The sequence below is a fragment of the Equus przewalskii genome, chromosome 24 (genome assembly GCF_037783145.1).
Source record: "Equus przewalskii isolate Varuska chromosome 24, EquPr2, whole genome shotgun sequence".
Classification (NCBI taxonomy): Eukaryota; Metazoa; Chordata; class Mammalia; order Perissodactyla; family Equidae; genus Equus; species Equus przewalskii.
Genome location: NC_091854.1, coordinates 30,068,414 through 30,089,140, shown reverse-complemented (window position 1 = coordinate 30,089,140; position 20,727 = coordinate 30,068,414). Strand labels below are relative to the sequence as shown.

General features: G+C 38.2%; 1 protein-coding gene across 4 annotated transcripts in view; it reads left to right on the top strand.

Annotated features, from left to right (window-relative positions):
• PDE4B (phosphodiesterase 4B) overlaps positions 1-20,727 on the top strand; it is a 486,699-nt gene that overhangs the window by 148,377 nt on the left and 317,595 nt on the right. The window contains exon 1 of one of the 4 annotated variants that reach the window (XM_008519571.2): positions 10,094-10,860. The exons of the other annotated variants lie outside the window; for them this stretch is intronic. Coding sequence (XP_008517793.1) covers positions 10,625-10,860 — 236 coding nt within the window. The 5' untranslated portion in view covers positions 10,094-10,624. Of the gene's footprint in view, positions 1-10,093; positions 10,861-20,727 lie in introns of those variants that run through there. 4 annotated transcript variants of the gene reach the window in all.

The following is a 20,727-nucleotide window of genomic DNA, read 5'->3' as shown; positions in this document are numbered from 1 at the left end:
GCTATCACCGCTTTAAAGATGTGCGTACGACGAAGGCATAAAATAATATTTTCTACCATAAATCTTTTTCCCAGTGGAGCCATCACAGGGTTAAAACAATATATATTTCATACATAATGTACTGTAACTGCTTTTTTAACAACTGAAAATGTACAGAAAACGCTGTTTTGACTGTCTATCTTTAGTCTTCAGCTGTTGCTGTCACGATTCAGAAAATGTGGCTCTCTGCCTTAAGACGCACACTTCTTTAGCTGTAAAACATAATCCGATGCAATCTACAGCGGGGAACATTGGCTGTGATTAGACTACAAATCACCTGCTACGAAGGGGGAGGGGCATTCCTTTCCCTTTTAGTTGAGTCTCGTTTATGTTCTCAATGTGCTTTACTTTGAGTTTGTTTATATTTTCATGAAGATGAAGTTTTCTTTGACTTCTGTGTGTGGCAAGCGGTGCCCACTAATTTTGGTGGATATGGTACCAACAGAATCCCAAAATGTATCTGAAAATCCAGAAAAGTGAACCAAGAAATGGTACTAGGCACAGACTGGAAGGAGGAATTAGAGAATGCTTAGATTTTACTCTGGTGTGAAGTGGCACCTTCCAGTATCTTCTGCAAGTGGACCCACATTCCAACAAACAGAAATTTAAAGAGATGAAACAAAAGCAGTTTCATCAAGAATTTGCTCTCTTGCCTCTAAAATTGCTAAATTACCAAAAATAAAATGAAATATTGGTTATAGCTAATGTAACACAAATGAAACCGTTTAAAATGTGAGCCCAGAGCTTGCAAATCAGTACAGATTCATAGCAAAACACTGTTTGTAGTGATGATAGCCAAGAGAATTAAGTTTCCAACCCAGGAGTCCCAAAACATACGTTCAGGAGTGTCTATAGAAGCTAAAACAGGCTAGAAATAGAATCATAGGAGGATATTTCTATCTTTAATATTTAAGATCATAAAGAAAAGGAAATATAAGAAAAATTTCTAGTTTTTAACAACACGTGAAGGTGAAATAAATTCTAGTTTTGAGTTGCAAATGAAGAACACGCTAAGGCACATTAAGGCAGTAATCTTCTCTTCCAAAATTGACTTAAAATGGATAAGGGTGCATTTCCACAAAATTATTTAAAAAAATGACTCACTGAAATTTGTTGCTACTGGGTGAAACTAATCATTTTTATTGCATATTTAAATTATTTTGTGTTGTCCTGAAATATGGCATTTATAGAGAAGCTATTCTAATTTCAGGGTATACCGTAATTGGAGTTACAGGCTTTTATGCAGTGGATTACCTTTATATTTAGGGCATATCCATGTGTTTCTTTCTCACTTTTCCTTTGCAATGCAGAGAGTGGATTAAAGTGTGACTTTGAAGATCGATGGCTTTGAGATTGAGTCCTTACTATCCGGGTGATCTTGGGTAATTCATCCTATCTTTCCTTAATTCAGCTTCTTCACCTGCAAAGGGTAGATTGTATGCTTCACAGGGGTATTATGAGGTTTAAATGCAATAATAATGTGTGCCAAAATGCCTACCACATAGTAAGCTCTCAATAAATACTAGTTATGATATCTTTTTCTGCAACTCACTCTCTCTTTCTCCTTCTACCCTCCCCTTCTTTGTTCAAGATCAGTCTGGAAAAGATCCTTCCCTCACAGCTCTCAGAAGGAACAAACTCTGCCAACACCTTAATTTTGACTTCTAGCCTCCCAAAATGTGGGACAATAAATTTATGCTTTTTAACCACCCAGTTGGTGGTACTTTCTTACAGCAGCCACAGCACACCAACACAGATTTTGGTACCAAGGAAGTAGGATGCTTCTGTAAAAAATACTTAAAAATGTGGAAGTGGTTTTGCAATTGAGCTGTGGATAGAGACTGAAAGAGTTTTGAGGCACTTGATAGAGAAATTCTAGACTGCCTTGGAGAGACTTGATAGAAATATGAATGTTAAAGGTGCTTCTGTTGAGGTCTCATATGGGAATGAGGAACGTGTCATTGGACACTAGAGGAAAAATGATCCTTGTTATAAAGTGGCAAAGAACTTGTCTGAATTGTGTTCTAGTTTTTTGTGGATGGAAAGTAGAAATTGCAAATGATGAACTTGGATTTTTAGCTGAGGAGACTTCTTAAGCAGTGTTGAAGGCATGACTGGATTTCTCCTTTCTGCTTATAGTAAAATGCAGGAGGCCAGAGATAAATTGAAGAAAGAATTGTTAAGCAAAAAGTAACTGGGACTTGAAGACTTGGAAAACTCTAAGCCTAAGCACGTTGCAAAAAAAAAAAGAGAAAATGTGTTCTGGAAAGAACATCAAGGGCATGGCTGGACAACTGTTTGCCAAAGAAATCAGTCCTGTAGCTCATGAATCCCATCCACCATCTCAGCAAACATCAGGAAGAGAGCTGCAGTTGTCCAGGAAAGATCTCGGGGGCGTTCTCTTGTCTGATGGCTTGGGCCTCCCTGAATCGCATGGGAGGCCAACAAAGTTTTTGAGAAACTTGTATCAACAGAAACCCTGCCAGCTTGGGCTCAAGAGAGACAGAGACAGGATGAAATGAAGGAAGGCTATCAGACTTCTGGGAGTCCACGGGCAGGGAACAGGCTGGTGGATCTATCGAGCTGCAAACACGTGAAAGTCTATGGAGCAACCAGGAACTCTCATGTAGTGCTGGCGGAAATGCAAAATGATGCAACCATTCTGGAAAATAGATTGACATTTTGTTATAAAGATGAACATTTTGTTATAAAGAGGAATGACAATATATATTTATACAAACACCTATAGATGGATGTTTATCTGCTTTATTCATAATTGCCCCAAACTAGAAACAACCCACTGTCCTTCAGTGGGTGAATGGATAAACAAGCTATGGTAAATCCATACAAGAGAATACTATTTGGCAATAAAAGGGAATGAATTCTTAATAAATGTAACATCTTGGCCAAACTTCAAAGACATTGTGCTGAGTTAAAGAAGCTGGTCTCAAAAGGTTAAGTATTGTATGATTCCATTTATATGACATTATTGAAAAGACAAAATTATAGTGATGGACAGTAGATCCAGGGTTACCAGGCATTTGGAGTAGAGGATATGACTCTAAAGGTACAGCACAAGAGAATTTTGGGGGGAATCACAGAACTGTGCTATATCCTGAATGTAGTAGAAGTTCCATGAAGCCACGTGTGTGACGTTTCATAGAACAGTGCACCAAAAAGGTCAATCTTACTATATGATAATCTTAAAAAGAAAACAAAAGAGACAAAAGAGTAACCAAAGGAGCTTTACAAAGCTATCTACTCTGTTTAAAAGTCTTTGCCACAAAGCTCAGCATGCTTACATATAAAATGTCTTGTCTTGGCTTTACATATGCTGATATTGCGCTGTTTGAATGGTATGAAATATTTATATGAACTTAAATTTGAGTTGCTTCTTGATACTAGAACTTCACAGCCAGTGTTGTTAGATAAAATTCTGCTTTCTTCATTATAAATCTAAAAGCCATCATTATTAACGTTACTGAATTGTTAATAATTTCTAACACGAAAAGATTTAAAATGAACAGAATACGTAGTGAATAAACAAATCTTGAAATTAAGTGAGCTGATCTTGATCTAACCGCCTATTTTGGAAGCATTTTCCATATTGATATGTATTCTGTACCCTTTTTAGATTCATACTACTAAAATATTAATTTAGGAAAATATTGTTTCTGTAAAATAGCTTGCAAATATATATTTAAACATGAACTGGATCCCTGAATATTATTCTCTTTTTAAGAGCGACGGAGTGGATTTGACTTAATTTTTATGTGTGCTCTACTCTTTCTACGATCTCTGTAGTATCATAGTTAATTGGTCTAACACAGATAATGATTTACATTTAAAATTTTAACTAGATTAATACTATACCATTTTTTCTTACATATTTCACAGAAAACTGCTGACAGGGTAGAAAATAATAAAAAGATGAAAACTCATTTGAGAGAGAGAGAGTTTCCCAAATGTGCCTTTGTTTTTAACACATATGTCCCTAATATCCTATTCATTTAAAATCACGCTTTGAGGTGATTTGCTGACAGGTTAGTATTATCTTTGGAGCTGAAGTACCCTCTCGTAATGCAGATTTTAAAACAGGGACCATGGGAACAGTTTCTCTCCTTGCATTTATGCATCTGGCTCATCCTTGCTAATATATCTTGATGTTAACAATGACCTAGGAAACAAAGAGAGGCGCTCCCTTAGTATTTTTGACTGTGCAATTTATCTTCACAGCATGTGCCTCAGGAAAGAAGCACCTAATTACTCTGCCAAAACCAGAAAGCACCGTGAGGAGAGGGCCCAGCAAGTCTATGCTACCTGTACGCCACCTAATGAACGGAGATTATAACATGTGGGTCTTCTGCTTTTGCACTGCAGTGAGCGTGTGAATAATAATAATTTTCTTTAAAGAACAAAGAAATGGTAGCCAAAAATGGTAAACACAGCCAAACTGCTATGGTTTAGGAAGCTCATTTTTGGAATCCTTTGCAAACTCAAGTTCAAGAAATTAAGATGTTGACTGGATTAACTTTCAAGAGAGCAAGAAAAATCCAGGGCTAACAGGAGGGCATGATTCGGGGCACAAAATTCATTTTCTACTCACGTTTTCAATCAATGAATATTAACCAATTGAGATGCAATGTCAGGCGCTGGAGATATAAAGATGGATAAAATAGTTTTTGTCCTTGGAGAGCTCCAAGGGTAGTCCAGGAGACAAGTGAAAATATATGCTACAATAGACTAGGAAACGTCCAGCGCTGGTGGAGGGGGGAGGGGAGGAAGCAGCTGACTCTGCCTGTGGAGGTTGGGAAAGGTTTCAGTGACGAGTTTTCATTTGAGTTCAGCCTTAGTGGATGAGACATAGTATTCTTGGCAAAGAAAATAGAGAAGTAACACTTGGGGCAATAAAACTACGTAAAGTCATCCAAAAAACCGTGAAAGGCTTACTGTTCATTGCCACGCTAGCTATTGCTCTAATTTGAGAGAGGTGGTTTACCCCATTTTTGCCTAATGTCACCCTTCCTCACCCTATTCTGCACCGAGGAGATTGTTTATTCGTTCAACAGAGATTTATTTAAATACCTACTGCGTGGCGAGTACCGTTCTGGGAGTTGGGATCATGGGAGTGAACAAAACAAAGTCCTCGCCCTCGTGAAACTTAACTCAGGGGCGTAAACGATGATAAACCAGTGCGTAAGTAACATCTACAATACGATATGCTGACAAGTACGATGAAGAAAAATGAAGCAGAATGGGAGAGATTGTAGTTTTAAACCAGGTGGTTAGGGAAGACTTCATCAAGCAGTGCTATTTGGGCAAGGCCTGTGAGGAGGTTAGGGAAAAAACATGCAGATATGTAAGGGGAGAGGAACGTTCACAGCCTGTTCAATGAGCAGAAATGAGGCCAGGGAGGCTGGAGCAGAGAGGGTGAGAGGGAGTAGCAGGAGATGCAGTCAGAGGGGAACTGAGGTGAGGATGCAGTCTTAGAGGTCATTGTGTAGACTTTCACTTTTCCTGAGCGTAGAGAGGAGGGCTTTTCTTTCTTGAGTAGGACTCTCTTTAAGAACATTATGGTACCAGCCTCAAGCATCTAGGGTACAAGCTTCCCACTTTCTCTGTATGATTCATACTGCTAGGCGGTACAGGTGAAAACTGATCATTCTGGAGCACCGTTTTACTAATGATGAGTAATTAAACAGTTTCATATGTATAAAAGTGAAGCATTCACCTTATCTTATGAAGATGACGTGCTAGATGACTCCAGACTCAAGGACATTTAGTACTTGTGATGATATACTTTCAGTGACATGACTAGACCACCCTGGGAGCATGCCTTCCCTCTTCTGTCTTGTTAGGTATCCTCTGTTATAAAAAGTTTGGTGTAGGATCAACTCCTTAAAAACTGCAATTTTGTGGCTTGATGTTCTTTTCTGAAAATGGGCAAAGTAATGTGTGTTCAGGCTACAAATATTTATTGACTATCTATTCTATGCCAGACTCTGTTCTATATTCTAGAAATGAATAAGACTCAGCCCAGCCCTAAAGGACCTCAGAGTTTGATACCATGGGGAAGTCCAACAAAGATTTCAACAGCACTTGTCTGATATGTTTATAATGAGGACCAAATGAAATGATTTATTAAAAATGCTTACAACAATATCTGGCATCAAGTAGGTATGCAATAAATGTAAGCTGCTTCATTATAACTCCTTAATTCTCAAGAGCGGTCAGCTAATCGTTCTTCCCCAAGATGGCTAGACAACTATCACCATTCAGTTATATGTCATCTTTTCTTCAATCATGTTAGAATAATTCTGTAGTTCCATTTCTTCAAACTGAAGTAGAGAAATTGGGAGAGGTTGCCATCTGTGCCGAGAGAGGTGTTCTGTTGAATGAGCCTACAGTTGTTTCTGGTGTTCCGCATTCACGTATTCCCTTGTCTGCCTGAAGGAAGACCTCGTGTATTTTTAATTGGAGAGAGCCTGATAGCTGTGCTCAGTTGAAACAACTAAATAGTGACATAAATAAAGATATAATCAACGATAATTTAACCGTTAATATCGATAATCTTAAATCTATTCCTCTTTAAAAAGAAACTTCTGAATAAACTCTTGTCTTCTCAAACATCCAGCTTTGTCTTTACAGCAAATGTGAGCCATGTTATTTTGTAGTCAGTGTTGTTATATATAACTTATTGCACAGAATCTGCAAGTTTTCTGTCATTGAAATACTTTAGTTTTATGAGGATGGTTAGTTAAAAATTGGTCACTCAGTTCAGAGAAAATTTATTCCAAGTTAACTTTTAAAGTCTGAAAGGTATTGAGTAGAAAAAGAATGTAATTATCTTCATTTAAAATAATTTGATCACAAAGCTGTTAGGTTTAAACATTTTAACGATGTTACAATACTTGCACTATGAGTTTATCATTTTGTTTGTAATTAATTTGCTTTCCGTTTTAATTTAATGAAAATCAAACTATTTTCAATTTGCCCATTATATTTATAAATAACACATTGTTGATTATAATTGACCACATAACTCTATTCAGATCTTTTAATGAAATTTTATTGTGATAAATTCTTGATTCTTGTTGCTTTGACAGGATGTGGATACCAGGAATTGCATTATTTAAAATCAAGTCATAGTTATAATTGGAATTCTCGAATAATTCCCAAGAGCACAGTAATAAATTGACTCAGAATTACTCGTTTTTCCCTTTGAGGTGCTAAGGACTGAGCATTATATGTGGAGACGAAGGTTCCACTCAGTTCTCCAGCACCTTCCTAGGCACTCAGGAGGCACATAACGCTATCTGCTTTCTTACTGGCTTTTTTTCCTGTTCCCCTGGCTCTCTCTCTCAAACGGCATCTTCTTTGTTTAAATACAGCAGAATGTTATCTGCTTTGACTGCACTTTTGTTTACTTTTCCTTAGGTACCCTATCCTGTTTCCTACATTCTAGATTCATCTTTGATTTAACACAGTATCTAGTTTTTCTTTGGCATTTTGACTCTACAAACAAGTTTCATGCATTTACCTGTAAACATGCATTTCCTTTTCTCAGAGGTAACTAATTCAGACTTTAAAACAGTCTGATTATCTTTTAAGTTTTGTATTTCAATTAACTGTCTTTGGTATTCCTGAATGTTACCCAGAGTAGGTAGAATTGACAGACTTTACATATTTTTGAGAATTTTATTTCTTAGAATGATTCTCAAAATTTCTTTCACTGAGACATTGGCTGTCATAGTAGGCAAAGTGAGAAGAGTAATGTGAAATGTCACGGGTTTTTTTGTTAGTGCCCTCGAGTCAATTCTGACTCCTAGTGACCCTGTGTACCCTGCCTGGTCTTTTTGCACCGTCCTCTCACCTTCCGGCTCTGTATCAGACAATGTTCTGCTGCTATCAATAGGGTTCTCATGGCCAAAAATTCAGAAGTGGGGGACCAAGTCCTTCTTCCTAGTCTGTCCAGTGTAGAAGCTTCGCTGAAACCTGTCCACCATGGGTGACCCTGCTTGTATTTGAAATACCAGTGGCAGAGCTTTCAGCGTCACAGCAACAGGCAGCTGCCACAATATGACAACCAACGGATGGGTAGTGTGGATCCCTGACCCGGAAGCCAACCCGGGCCACAGCGGTGAGAGTGCAGAATCTTAACCATAAGACACTAGGGTTGGCTGAAATGTCACATAATGTTACGTAAATTGACAATAAGAATTGGAAAATAATTATAATTGTACTGCCATGCTGCTTTAGGAAAGTTTATGTCAATGTTTCCTTATCTGAACCCTAGTTTATGCACAGCTAAATCTGGGTTGTGAAATTTGCCATAATTTTGCGAGGAAAAAAATCCCTAAAATGCTTATTGTATTTTGACAGCCTTAAAAATTGAATATAAAAAAGACCATAGTGGCTTCAAATTACTATTTTATTTTTTGCACATAAGTCACTCTGAATATTGACAGGATCACGTATTCTCATGTTCCAGCTTTATATCACATTATTTTTGGAGAAAAGTCCTAGCTTTGTTTTTACAATGCAGTAAATAATAGATAGCATTACTCATATTTTCTCTCACGATATTACTGACAACTCGTTCTCAAATAGGTCAGTTAAAATATCTTCAAATATATCAAAAACGCGTGCTAAGGCCTAGCCAGACAAGATGACTGTCTTAACCTCTCTGGATTGTATACTGAAAGAGCGTTCAACTGGGAAGCAGAAGTCCTGGGTTTTAGCTCTAATGTCAATGACAGATAGGGCTTTGGCCAAGTACTGAAGTTCTCTAGGTCTGTTTCATCGTCTCTGAAATGAGCAGCTGAACAAGGTGATTTCTGGGATTCACTCCAACTATAAAATCCCACGACTTTGCTTTTGTTCATGACATATTTTTTGTCTTATTGCAATATTGATATCTTTCCAAGATGGTACCTGTAAACCAGGAGTTTACATCCTTTCTATTATGTCTGAGTGACTTCCCCCAAGGGCTGTGTGGGGTTTATTTCTTCCTATACAGAGGTCATTGTCTGCTCTTAGGCAGGCCTTTAGCTGTTCAGCCAGAGCATATGACATATGTGAGTGATTTTATAAAGGTGGAAGTCCTCACACCTTGGAAGAAAAAATAAATGTCTCCCTTTTCCACTGCAGTCTTACTGTGAGTCATTCCTTAACTGTCACCCTCCCTGAAGAGCCCTCGCTCTGATTTGTGAAATGCCTGTGCGATCAGGCTGGCCCGGGTGGCAGTCCTGGCCAGTACAGACTTTTCACAACATCTGTACACTTCAAGCTCTGCAACATTCTTTTTACTTCCGCGTGTTTTCTAAAGTATAGAAGCCGCATTCCGACACAGTTCCAAATGAAAGTTCAGGTGACAATGATGAGCTGTGGAACCTGCGATCTTTTGGACTTCTCTGCCCGTATGTCTCACTTGCCCGCCCTTGAGAACAGAGCACCCACACACACTCACGAATCAATATACCCTCGCACAGGCATGCACTGTCTTGTACCCCTAGCTGCACACACACAAACACATGCCTGATTCTTGATTTTGGATTCTGCGCTTTGACTGGGAGCACTCATTTTTCCCAGTTGTCACCTTCATTTCCACTCTGGGAACTTCGGCTTTTAGAAGTGACTTTGTGTCTACCAGAGTGTCTGCTTTGTGCAACCCAGGAACGATGTTCTTAAACAGAAGAATGAGGGTAATGTGCATTGGAATAAAGATCAGGCTTTAAATTCCTCAAGGGGAATGAACCTAATCCAGTGTTTTCCTGTTAGCTGACGTTTTTTTTATTGATGCTGTTTTGGATCTTCTGGAGAAGGGAGAAAAAAAAACTTCAGTAATCAGCTCTTTCATTCAGAAATGGAATTTGGGGGGCTGTTTTAGTTAGGCTTTTCAACAATCCCTGATTTAATGTTTTCACTGTGATGAGGACGGTAGCTTCACAAATTCTGTGAAAATCTGCGGGGTGGAGGGTGTTGAGGGGGAAACAGTGCCGTTGTTTAGATAATTCTGGCCAATAGCATTTGGTAGGTGGAGTTACTGTTGTGTGCATTACAGAGCAAGATAATTCTGAATGAAGACTTTAAACACCACGCATGCCGCCGGGCTCTGGTTCTGCTCTTTGTGCAAACAAAACAAGTGACCAGGTGACCAGGTTTGCTTCCTATCCAGTGGTGAATGCAGGTCCTTTGATAAGGTTTTTTGAAAAACACATGTGAAGGATTTATCAGAAGCCCTTGTGAATATTTCATGAGTTGATATATTCAGCTGAATGAATTCAGTGAGTGTCAGTGTGTCGCTTGCAGACGAACCTCATCCACAAGGAGGCTACTGACATGGGAAGCACTTTGGCGCATTTTCAGAGGCAAAGCAGGGCTGATAAAGCTCCTTGTGACAGCCTGACTTGCCATTCTTCGAGCATGCTGCTCTTGCTCTAAGCAGCTCCTGCCGTGGAGCTCCAGCTTCCTCAATTAAACCGGGAGCAGTTTGCAGACTTCTCAGCCTCCCTACCTGCAGCTGGGTCTCTGCTATGTTAGAGGGTTTTGTTTTGGATGGTGAAAGCTAGCACTCACATAAGACATGACAGCAAAAGATTCTTCAAAAGAACTTACTGCTTCTGAATCTGAGGTTTGCATAAAGACTTTCAAGGAGCAGATGCACTTGGAACTCGAGCTTCCCAGACTGCCGGGAAACAGACCCACGTCTCCTAAAATTTCTCCACGCAGTTCGCCAAGGAACTCACCGTGCTTTTTCAGAAAGTTGCTGGTGAATAAAAGCATTCGGCAGCGCCGCCGCTTCACTGTGGCTCACACATGGTAAGACGGGGCGCGGAGGGGTCCGCGGCGCTCTTCCTCAGCAGCTGTGAGTTGCAAATGGAGAAAATGGAACCTTTGAATTTTGTTCATCATACATACCACGCGTGTGAGATGAATGGTGAGGGGGTCAGCCGAAGAATACACAGTGCACTGTGTGTGAAATTATCTTTGTGCTCCTAGCTGTTTTCAGATGAGATAAGAGCCTGTGAAATTACTGCTTGTAAAAAATACCTAGCCACTTCTAGGTAAATTGACTATTGAAGGAGTTTTAAAAATTCTGTGTTTTGTTTAATCTCTGTTCAGGTGATAGGTGACTTTTTTGTGTCTTTGTGTGGTCGTTCTTGATATTTTTTAATAGCATAGTTTTGGTACGAGAATAAGTGTTTTAATCTTAGTCCTAATTTATTTCTTTAGACAATGCATAAAGTCAACCTTACTTTATGGCGTTGCCGTGTTTGTAGTGTATAACCCAGGGGGCGTTTGATTTATTTAGTTTATCTTTACACTACTTAAGGAAAGGGAAAACTAAGTTCCCACTTCTGAAATGACATGGTTAATTAATTTTATTTGTAATTCAAATTGCTTTAAGAACCTCTTGTAAAAAATCGACTTAAAGTTTATAGTTTTAAATAAATATAGTTTAAACATAGTTTAAATACATTCAGGATCCCTCTGTGAAAATTGCACTGAGCCTATGACCTTTAATGTGTATGTTATATACAGTAGGGTAGCTTCCTTCAACCAGTATAATAACGAAATGTAAGGAACAGCACAATAGAAATTAAATAAACTGTAGTTGTGAAAGCTAAGCCATTTGAGATTTCTTTGAAGGATATACTTTCTTTTAGAGTAAGATACCCTTCAAAATTGGGTGTCTGTATCCATAGTTTTTATTTAGTAGGGACCCTAAGCAATAAAGGGAGCTAGTACTTCTTAAAGGCAGTTCTAACACAGTGATTTGGGGGCTGCATACTAGATTGCCACTGACATGATAAACTGAGGATATCTGGTTTTTGACAATTAGTATTTACTTGAATCCTGTTTTATACTCATCTGAAATGTTTGTCTGCCTAATCTACCGCACAGTGCACTGGCAAATTCAAGTTACCCCTGGAAATATGTAGCTTGCCATTGATGGACACCACACGTTTAGCCAACATATACTTTACCCAGCTAAAAATGCTATGGTTATTTTTGTTTCCTGACGATGGACTGTTGTTCATATAATTGCTTTATTGGGGATTTTCTTTTGCTTGTCATTTTGATGAATTAAATCTTATTACTTAATCGTAATCTTATACTGATTTGAAGAAGCCTTCTTGCTTGTGGTTTACCCCCTCCCTAATATAGTTTGCTAAGTAGTGTAACTGAATAGGAGAAGGTATATAGGTATATTATTAGTTAATTGTCATAAAAGGAACAACGATGGAAAATGTACAATTAATTAATAGACTCACATGTTTTACTATTTGGATTAATATTAAACCATTATTTTGACCAGAAGGACATGTAATTTTACTAAGCTAATTTTCAGATAATGATAAATCTTCATAAAATCTCAGTAATATTTTCCTTATTGTAGGGTTTCTGAAGATAATGATGTGACCTTTCTTTTACTTAGAAGATATTTTTGATGTGCTAGGAACATAGAGCTATAAATACTGGATTTTTTTCTGTTCAAAAGAACCTCGATTTTGAAATGATTAAAGAGCCAGTTTCACTCATGCATTATACAAATTTTCTTGCAGCAAGTTACAAAGAGAACAATTAAATGATAGCTGAGGTAACTTATGCTGTTAAGGTGATCTTCTAGCTGAATTAAGACAAAAATTTCCGAAAAATAAAACCCATGACTTTGGTATAATGTACCATAATATGGATTTAAAGAATCCATTAATCATCAAACTTATTAAATAACTTTAGTTATGACCATGATTCATCTTCACCCTTTTTCCCTCCCAACTCGCACACTCTCCTTATGTTTCTTAGTAAAGCTGAATCACTGTTTGTTTTCAGCTCCCGATTAAGTCTGTATTTATATTTATTTTTATTGTTTTATCTGAGTGTATATTTAATATTTTTCAAATTTGTTTTCATGAAACATTCAATGAAAATTTCTTTTTGGAAAATATACACATATCTATGTATTTGAATGACTTTTTCACTAACCTTAAAAATTATGTGCTTCTTGTTTTTTTTAACATCACGTGTAATCATTACATGAGGAAATAAAAGCATAAGTGCTTTGTTTTTGCCCCTTTGTCATGATGAAATGTAACCAGCCTTTCACGATCAATGATTGGTATTTTCCAAACCATGCATTTAAGTTCGAAATTCCAAGATATGCACTTAGAAGTCTCTAAAAACATGTTATTACTTTACAGTAGACAGTAGACTTCTTTTAAGAAGACTGGGTTGTTTTGATTCCAGCGTTGAAATTAAAGTAATTTTCATGATGAAGCTAAACAATGCCGAGGATGCAGTTTATGTCTAAACCCACTGAACAATTTTTTTTATCTTTAGTTATTTGTAGATTTCATATTTTGGTCAGATTAACATGTAGTAACGTGTAGTTCTGGTTTTGAAAACCCAAGTTATGAAGTATGGGCTAATGGCAGCAGATTTAAGAACCACTTGTGAAATACTGACTCTGTGATTATTTTTAAAATGTCTGAAAAAAATAGATACTCAATGTGTTGTCACTAATCAGAATATTTATATGATCCTAAATCTGGAAGGAATTTGGATGATTATCTCATTGCTTCCGTTCCCTTCAGCAGGACCACGATTACTCCATCTCTGACATATGGAAATCTGCCCTATTTTCTATAACCTCACTTAGTGAGGTTTAATTACTTCATAGTCCAGGTCTTGCAAAATTTTTCCTCATGATCAATATCTATATAATATGTAATATTTATAATCTGGTTTTTGGTCCTTAATGGATATTAAGAAAAGACTTATAAGAACCTGCATGAATCTGAAGGTCATTATCAACTGGTCCCAGGGTTTTCTTTTTTTATTCACTCAACATGTAGAATTGAGCACTGCTGTGAGCAAGAAAAGAAAAAATTGTGATTCAACCCACATGGATTCCAACACCTACTATGTTTTAAGTTCTTTACTGGAAAGTGTGCATATATTATCTCATTTAAGCTTCACTTGGAGTATAAGAATGCTCTATGTTCATATTCTTCTCAATATGATATGTTGCAGATATAAAAGGTGTTCTGAATTGCTTTAGCTTCTTCCAAGTATTTCTACTACATTAATCATTATTTTAACTCTGAACCACCATTCCACATTTCCAAATACTTTCAATTCTGAAACCCAGAAGTGGACACCACCCTCATTGTTAGTTGATATGAAAAAATATAGATAAAAAGCATGTCATATGTTGCAAAGTGTCAGTAGAATGTCCAGCATTCTTGAATAGGGAGCAGGGAAACTAATGCCAGAGTCCTTAGGTCAACATATTGTTTATCCCTAACCTCAAATCAGAGGTGACAACTTCTGAGGCATAATGTTCTCCTACCTGGCTTATGTGGCATGCTTTTTCTTGACTGGCACTTGCCACACAGTGTCCAGCTTTTTCAACCGTCTCTCCTTTGCTGATGTTTTCATCTCAGTCATCACTTCTCCTTCATCATCAGCAGCATGATGCTCTCTGAAGAAAGCTATTGGTGACATCTTGAATATATCCTGGGCCACTACCCCTCTCTCCCCTACATTCTCCTCTTGAAGAGCAAATATATTGGTGAGCACCACCTCCATCTGTCTGTTCCTGCTTGCACATGGAACATGCTTGCACAGGGAACAATATTCTTTCAATCAGAGTTAGTGTTAGAAAAAGTACTTGTGTTTTTCGTCCTTCTCCCCACTTAGTTCCACCTCTGTCTTGGAAATCTTTCCTCATTTTAACAAAAGTTCACGAAATGTATACTTTTCTGTCTAATATTTAAATGCAAAAGTATTAAAAGACATGGTTCATACTCTAAAGGAACTTATATACCTGAAAAGACAAAGCTGGAATAACTGGAGAAGAGTAAAAAGAGAACAATGAACATAATATAGGCTTGACTTTTCTCTGAAGTTTAGACACCTTTACTATCTTAAGCAATTTAGTCCTAGTTTGCTAACTAAATCTGCTGTCTGTGCTTCATATTATTCTTCAATCTCCTTGAATTATTTCCTAGCAATATTGAAAAACTTTTGAGAACTATCTGTGTCTTTATATATTTACTGATTGAACATTTAATTGAACCAATCATTTGTTGACTACCTACTATGTCCAGGCCGTCCTCTGGGTTTAGGAGATACAAAATGAGAAAGATGGAGCCCTTGCCTTCAAAGAACTCATATACTACCTGGGAAACAAACTTATGCATTAATAATTAATCAATGGTGTGTAAATAACGCTATTGAAGAATCATGCTCAACTTGTCATGAGAGCACAGAAGAAATAAATACCGCTAGAAAGTGAGTCAATGTGATAGAGAAGGTTTAGAGAGGAGATGACATTTGTGTGGGGTCTTGAAGAATGAGCAGGAGTTTTCAAGGAGAACAGTGAGCAGGAAGAACATTTGTTTTGGCCGCGAAGAAATAATAAGGAAATTCCATTGACAAATAGTAGTAAAAGCTCACGTTATTCAGCACTTAAAATGCATCTGGCGTTGTTCTCAATATATTTACTTATTTAGTCCCATAAAAAGCCCATGAGTTATATGCTATTATTATTTCCACTTTATAGGAAAAGGGATGAAGCACAGGGAGGATAAGTAATTTTCCCAAGGTTGCACAGCAAGTAAGGGGCTGAACTGAGATTTGATTCAGAGCGTGGGGGAAAGTGAGCAAAGCTCACTGGAGTTACAGCCTAGGATGCAAGGTGGCAAAGACAGCAAGTAAGACTGTGCCTGTAGAGTGGAGCCATGCCTTAGGATTCCAATATCATGAATGGGACTGGGGCTTTATTCCATCATCAGCGGGGGGCCACTGCGAGGTTGCGAGAAGAGGATCACCATTAACAGCTTACCTGGGGAAGATCCTTTGCAGGCATTGTGGAGAGTGGGTTGGAGGACGAGGAGCTTGGAAGCAAAGGGGAAAGGGGGAATGTGTGTTTGAGAGGTAATGACTCTAATTATTGTGCACATCCCATATCATTGAAAACTGTGCTTGGGACATTCTTTATGACTTAACAAATTGCTGTTTATGGAAACTGGGAGGAAAGTCTGTAGACGTGCTGATCCTTGCATTCATCACCTATGGCATGATGCTGTGCATAGTGTTAGCTGATGCGCCACCCCCAAATGCATCAAACAGTCAGAGCAAAGGTGTTTGGGAGGATGGGTGCATCTGGGGAAGCCCAGGTGCTCAGTCCTAATTTACTAAAGGTGCTTCTTGTTGTGTTTTATGTATAATCCTGGTGGGTTTTTTACGTAAACTATCTTAGTCCACAGTCTGAACTGAATGCCAGTGGAAAGCTAAGACTTGTAGCCTGAGTCTATTGCTTTAATCTGAGCAAGGATTTTTTCAGTAGTGCAAGTCTATAAATAGTGTTTTCCTAGCCTTTTAGTGTCTGCAAGTCTTCAATATATTGGATTTTTAAAAATACTTACTGTAAAAAGGGCTTTGTAAAGTAATGATGACAGCCCCCAGGACCCAAGGTGGCCGCGAGCGTGCCTGCTGCCCAGCTGCTGAAGTCTGAGCCCCTTTTGCAATTTCTTATTTGCTTTCTTTTCCCATTCCTGCCTGTTTTGTTGTCTCCCAGCTTTCGTCCTTGGATGTTTATCGTGCTTCCTTCTCTAACATCTCTGTCCAGACACCAGCAACATTATGCTTGAGGCGTTTACATGATTCTCAGAAAAGAATCCAGAAGGCTTATCATGGTTTACCAGGCCCTACGTTATCTGGCCCCAGGCTACCTGTGACCTCATCCCCTCTTCTCCAGCCTTGTTAGCCTCCTCTCTCTTCTTCAACAAACCCAGCACGTTTCCACATCTGGGCCTTCGCACTTGGTTTTTCTTCTGCCTGGAAGACTAGTCCCCAGGATGTTGACGTGGCTCGTCTCTTGCTTCCATTCAAACATCACCGGCTAGAGAGGGCTTTGCTGACCCTGTATCTCAAAAACCGCTTTCCACTTTCTAGTCCCTTAGTCTGCTTTAGTTCTCTTCTTGGTACTTACCTTTACCTGGAAATCCATTGCCTGAAAAGAGATGCTTGCTTGCCATATTGTTTTTTTTCTTTTATTGTCTGCCAACCCTGCTACCTTGCACGAGGGTGGGATTTTGTCTTCTTTGCTCTATCCCAGGCACCTGCAAGAAAGGCTGGGACTTACGAAATATTTGTAGAAAAAATAATAGAAAGAATGAATATGGTTCCTGTTTCCTGCTCTTGATTCTTAGAGCAGTTTTCCTTTAACCTGCTCTGAAGGAGGAGAAAAGGAAGCTTCGTTGATACTTACCCTGCAAGCTTCCTTACTCCATCCGCTTCTTAATAGGTGTGTGCCCTTTCTGCCAGTGAGGCTGCATAGCTTGTTTCCCATTTTGTGTTCTATGATATTACAGATACAGGTTTAATTACAATATCTCACTAGAGGCTAAGTGTTTTACATGGTAGCATATTTAATTAAGCCACTGTGTACAAATCACACTAGCTAGCCTGTAGTGCTATAAAGTAAATGTTTGTCTGTAGCACTGTACAATTATTTATTTGGTTATTCTTCATGCATCAAACAGCACAGCTGGTGCTCCAGCTCTGGAAATCTCTACATATCTCTTACTAACCATCTGAGTGGAAGCGTTGTACACAGGAATCTATTTGTGAGTTGGCCTTTAAAATGTTTGCATATTATATATTAGAGTGCTTAATTATCTGTATTTTCCCACTGATGCAACATTTAAAATATTGACACTAGCAAGACCTACGGCAATCTGAGCTTTTTGTAGGATTTCCCAGGTGAACTTGGAAGTAAGAGTCCATGACTTGCAGAGGGAGGAAACTGTGAATTAGTCATCCTTGCACTCTAGAAAAGACATCACCGGGGTGAAAAATTTCACTTGATTCTGTCTCATTTTTCCTGAACTGAGAGGTTGGGACCTCTGTCACTCCTAGCAATTTTTTTGACACAGATATGTTTGAATCTCACTGTGTACTTTAAGTTAAAAAAAAAAAAAGTAATTTGTTGCGCTTCTCAGATTACTTCTTGCTAGAACTTAGGCATTTTCTCTTTGCGGGAGAATAGGAGTGACTGCTTCTCTAGACCGTTCGTGGAAAAGAACACCTGTCACACATGTGCTCTGCTGACAGACTGGCTCGTCCTCCTCTTCCTACCTACACCCCTTAAACTCAGCCTCCCTGAAAAGTACGCAGATTGGAAGTGAAGGGGCAGGGGTAGAGTGACTTCAAGGAAAGCTGCTTTCAAACTGTATTTTTCTGGAACATCAGGATCCTAGGAAACATTTTGGGGATTCCTTGAGAAACATGGTGTTGGTGATCTTTTCCCTGGTCGTAGGTCTGAACAGAGCAACCTGGGTGGCTGTGGGCTTGGACAACTTCAGAGGAGTCTTACAAAGATTCCATCGCCTCCAAGTACTTGAAAGCTGTCTATTTAAGAGATGAATGAGTGGAGAGAGAAACAGTTTCTGTGTGGCTGTGCTTGATAAAGTCATAGAAATTTCTAAACAATTTATAACATTAAAATTATATGCATCCAAGATGTCCAGGAATGGCAACAGGATGAATGAGGAGGGCAGAAGGATATGTAGGCCAAGGAGAGCTCACTGGGTGTGAAGATTTAAAATTTCAAAAACTTGAAAGAGTATACCATGAACACCTTCTACCTAGATTTACTAATTGTTAGTGTTTTTCCACATTTTCTCTATCTCTTTATCTCTCTCCATATACAAAATCATATATATGTTTTCTTTAGTTTGAAGAGAGCACATTTAGATGGAGAACAGTAGTGTTCAGGATCAAAAAGAGACTCATATATTTTTAAAATATGGAATTATTTCCATTCCATCAGCATGTTCTTGTACCATAATTTAAGAGTTTAATTCTTTTTTTGTGTATGTGTGTGAAGACGATTGGCCCTGAGCTAACATCTATGCCAGTCTTCTTTTATTTTATGTGAGACACCACCACAGCTTGGCTTGACAAGCAGTGCTAGGTCCATGCCTGGGATCAGAACCTGCGAACACTGGGCTGTGGAAGTGGAGGGTGCAAACTTAGCCACCATGCCATCGAGCACTGGGACAGCCCTAAGAGTTTAATTCTTAATAGTATACTAACATACTGACACGTTATGAATAAGTTTGTGGCCCCATTTTAAAAAGTAAACTATTGAAACAGTTATAGTGGAGGATTAGAGGCATCTATAATAGTTGATGACTTTTCCTGGTGATAAAGTGTTGGTTTTAGGTGCTTGAAACAGTTTCTAAGAGGATGAAAGTCTGTTGCATTCAAATTTTCCTTCTCCAAGAAGAAATGTTATTTCTTTTTCTAAAACTGTAAAACTTGTATCATTAGTATGGGACATTATGTAATGTCTTAATATACTACACATAGGATTCTATAATTGTATAATTTTGATGTTATCTTGAATTTTATTTTTTACTGTTAATGTTTGTTTTATGCTACATTGTCTGGAGTCAAGAAAGCTAGACTGAGTTTCACTGTTTTCTCTTGACTTGCTATTGAAATTTTAGATCAGTGATTAACTCTCTTGGGCTTCAGTTCCTTCGTTTGCAAAATGGAGAAAATAGCCTTATGTTTACATATTTTCTAATGCTAATTTAATCTAAAAAACCACATCTGTCTATCTAGCCTACTAGTTTCTATCTCCTAAGATAATGTATTAAAGTCCTTAGCACAATACTTCATGCCTTAGAAGTCACCTAATAGATGCTGCTGTTTAATCATCTTACTACATCTCTAAACAAACGTTCACATTATTGTCAGCCTTGGTTGGTAAACCAGAAATTATTTGAAAAGCGTCACTGAGTCTGGAATGTGCCAATTTGAAGGAGTCAAAGTACACGTGAGTTTGTAAAGAAATAATTTTATAATACCCACAATGTGATTATTTGATATGCTGAAGAAACAAAATAGTATTCATTTATTGTCATGTGATAATCACATTCTAATGAGCCAAACTCAATTATACTGAAACACATATCAGAAGTCCAGTGTGAATCGCTTACATCCCAATAAGAAACTTTATAGCCTTGTTTGGCTGCTATCACCAATATATTTTTAAAAACTATGTGTTATCATCCACAGTGTGCAAGAGACAGGAAGAGAACCACTTTGAAGTAATTCCATCCACTTGTACCAATAAGCTTGAAAGCAAAAAGAAAAAGAAAGCGTAAGAAGATGCCTTGTCTATTTCAGGATCCCACATATAAAAAGCCAATATAGGATTCAGTGAAGAAATGCCTTGGAAATATTCCAGTGTCATCAAAAACTCATTTGTCTCAAAATGTCTCCTTTCTGCTCCTCCACAAATTAATAAGCTCAGACTGTTTGTTGCAGCAAAAAGGATCTGAGACTGCTTCTGTGGCTTATATGGGCCACAATTACCTCGGCAGTTTATACGGGAACCTCTCTCTCACCATCAGGACTATTTAGACCTCCTGAAGAGAGGTAGAGGAAGACAGGACAAAGAAACTAAGGGATCCAGCTCTCTCTTGCTGGTGTCTTAACTGCCCAAGACTTCCTCCTGAGATTTCACCATTGAAATCCATATGCAAATTTTAACTTCTTGTGCATAACTGTGGCCTTTGGCGTTATCTGTCAGCTTCCTCTGCCAGGCTGCACTAACCCAGAAAACAGGGTCGTGTCTATCATGCTCCAGCTTACCAAGACAGA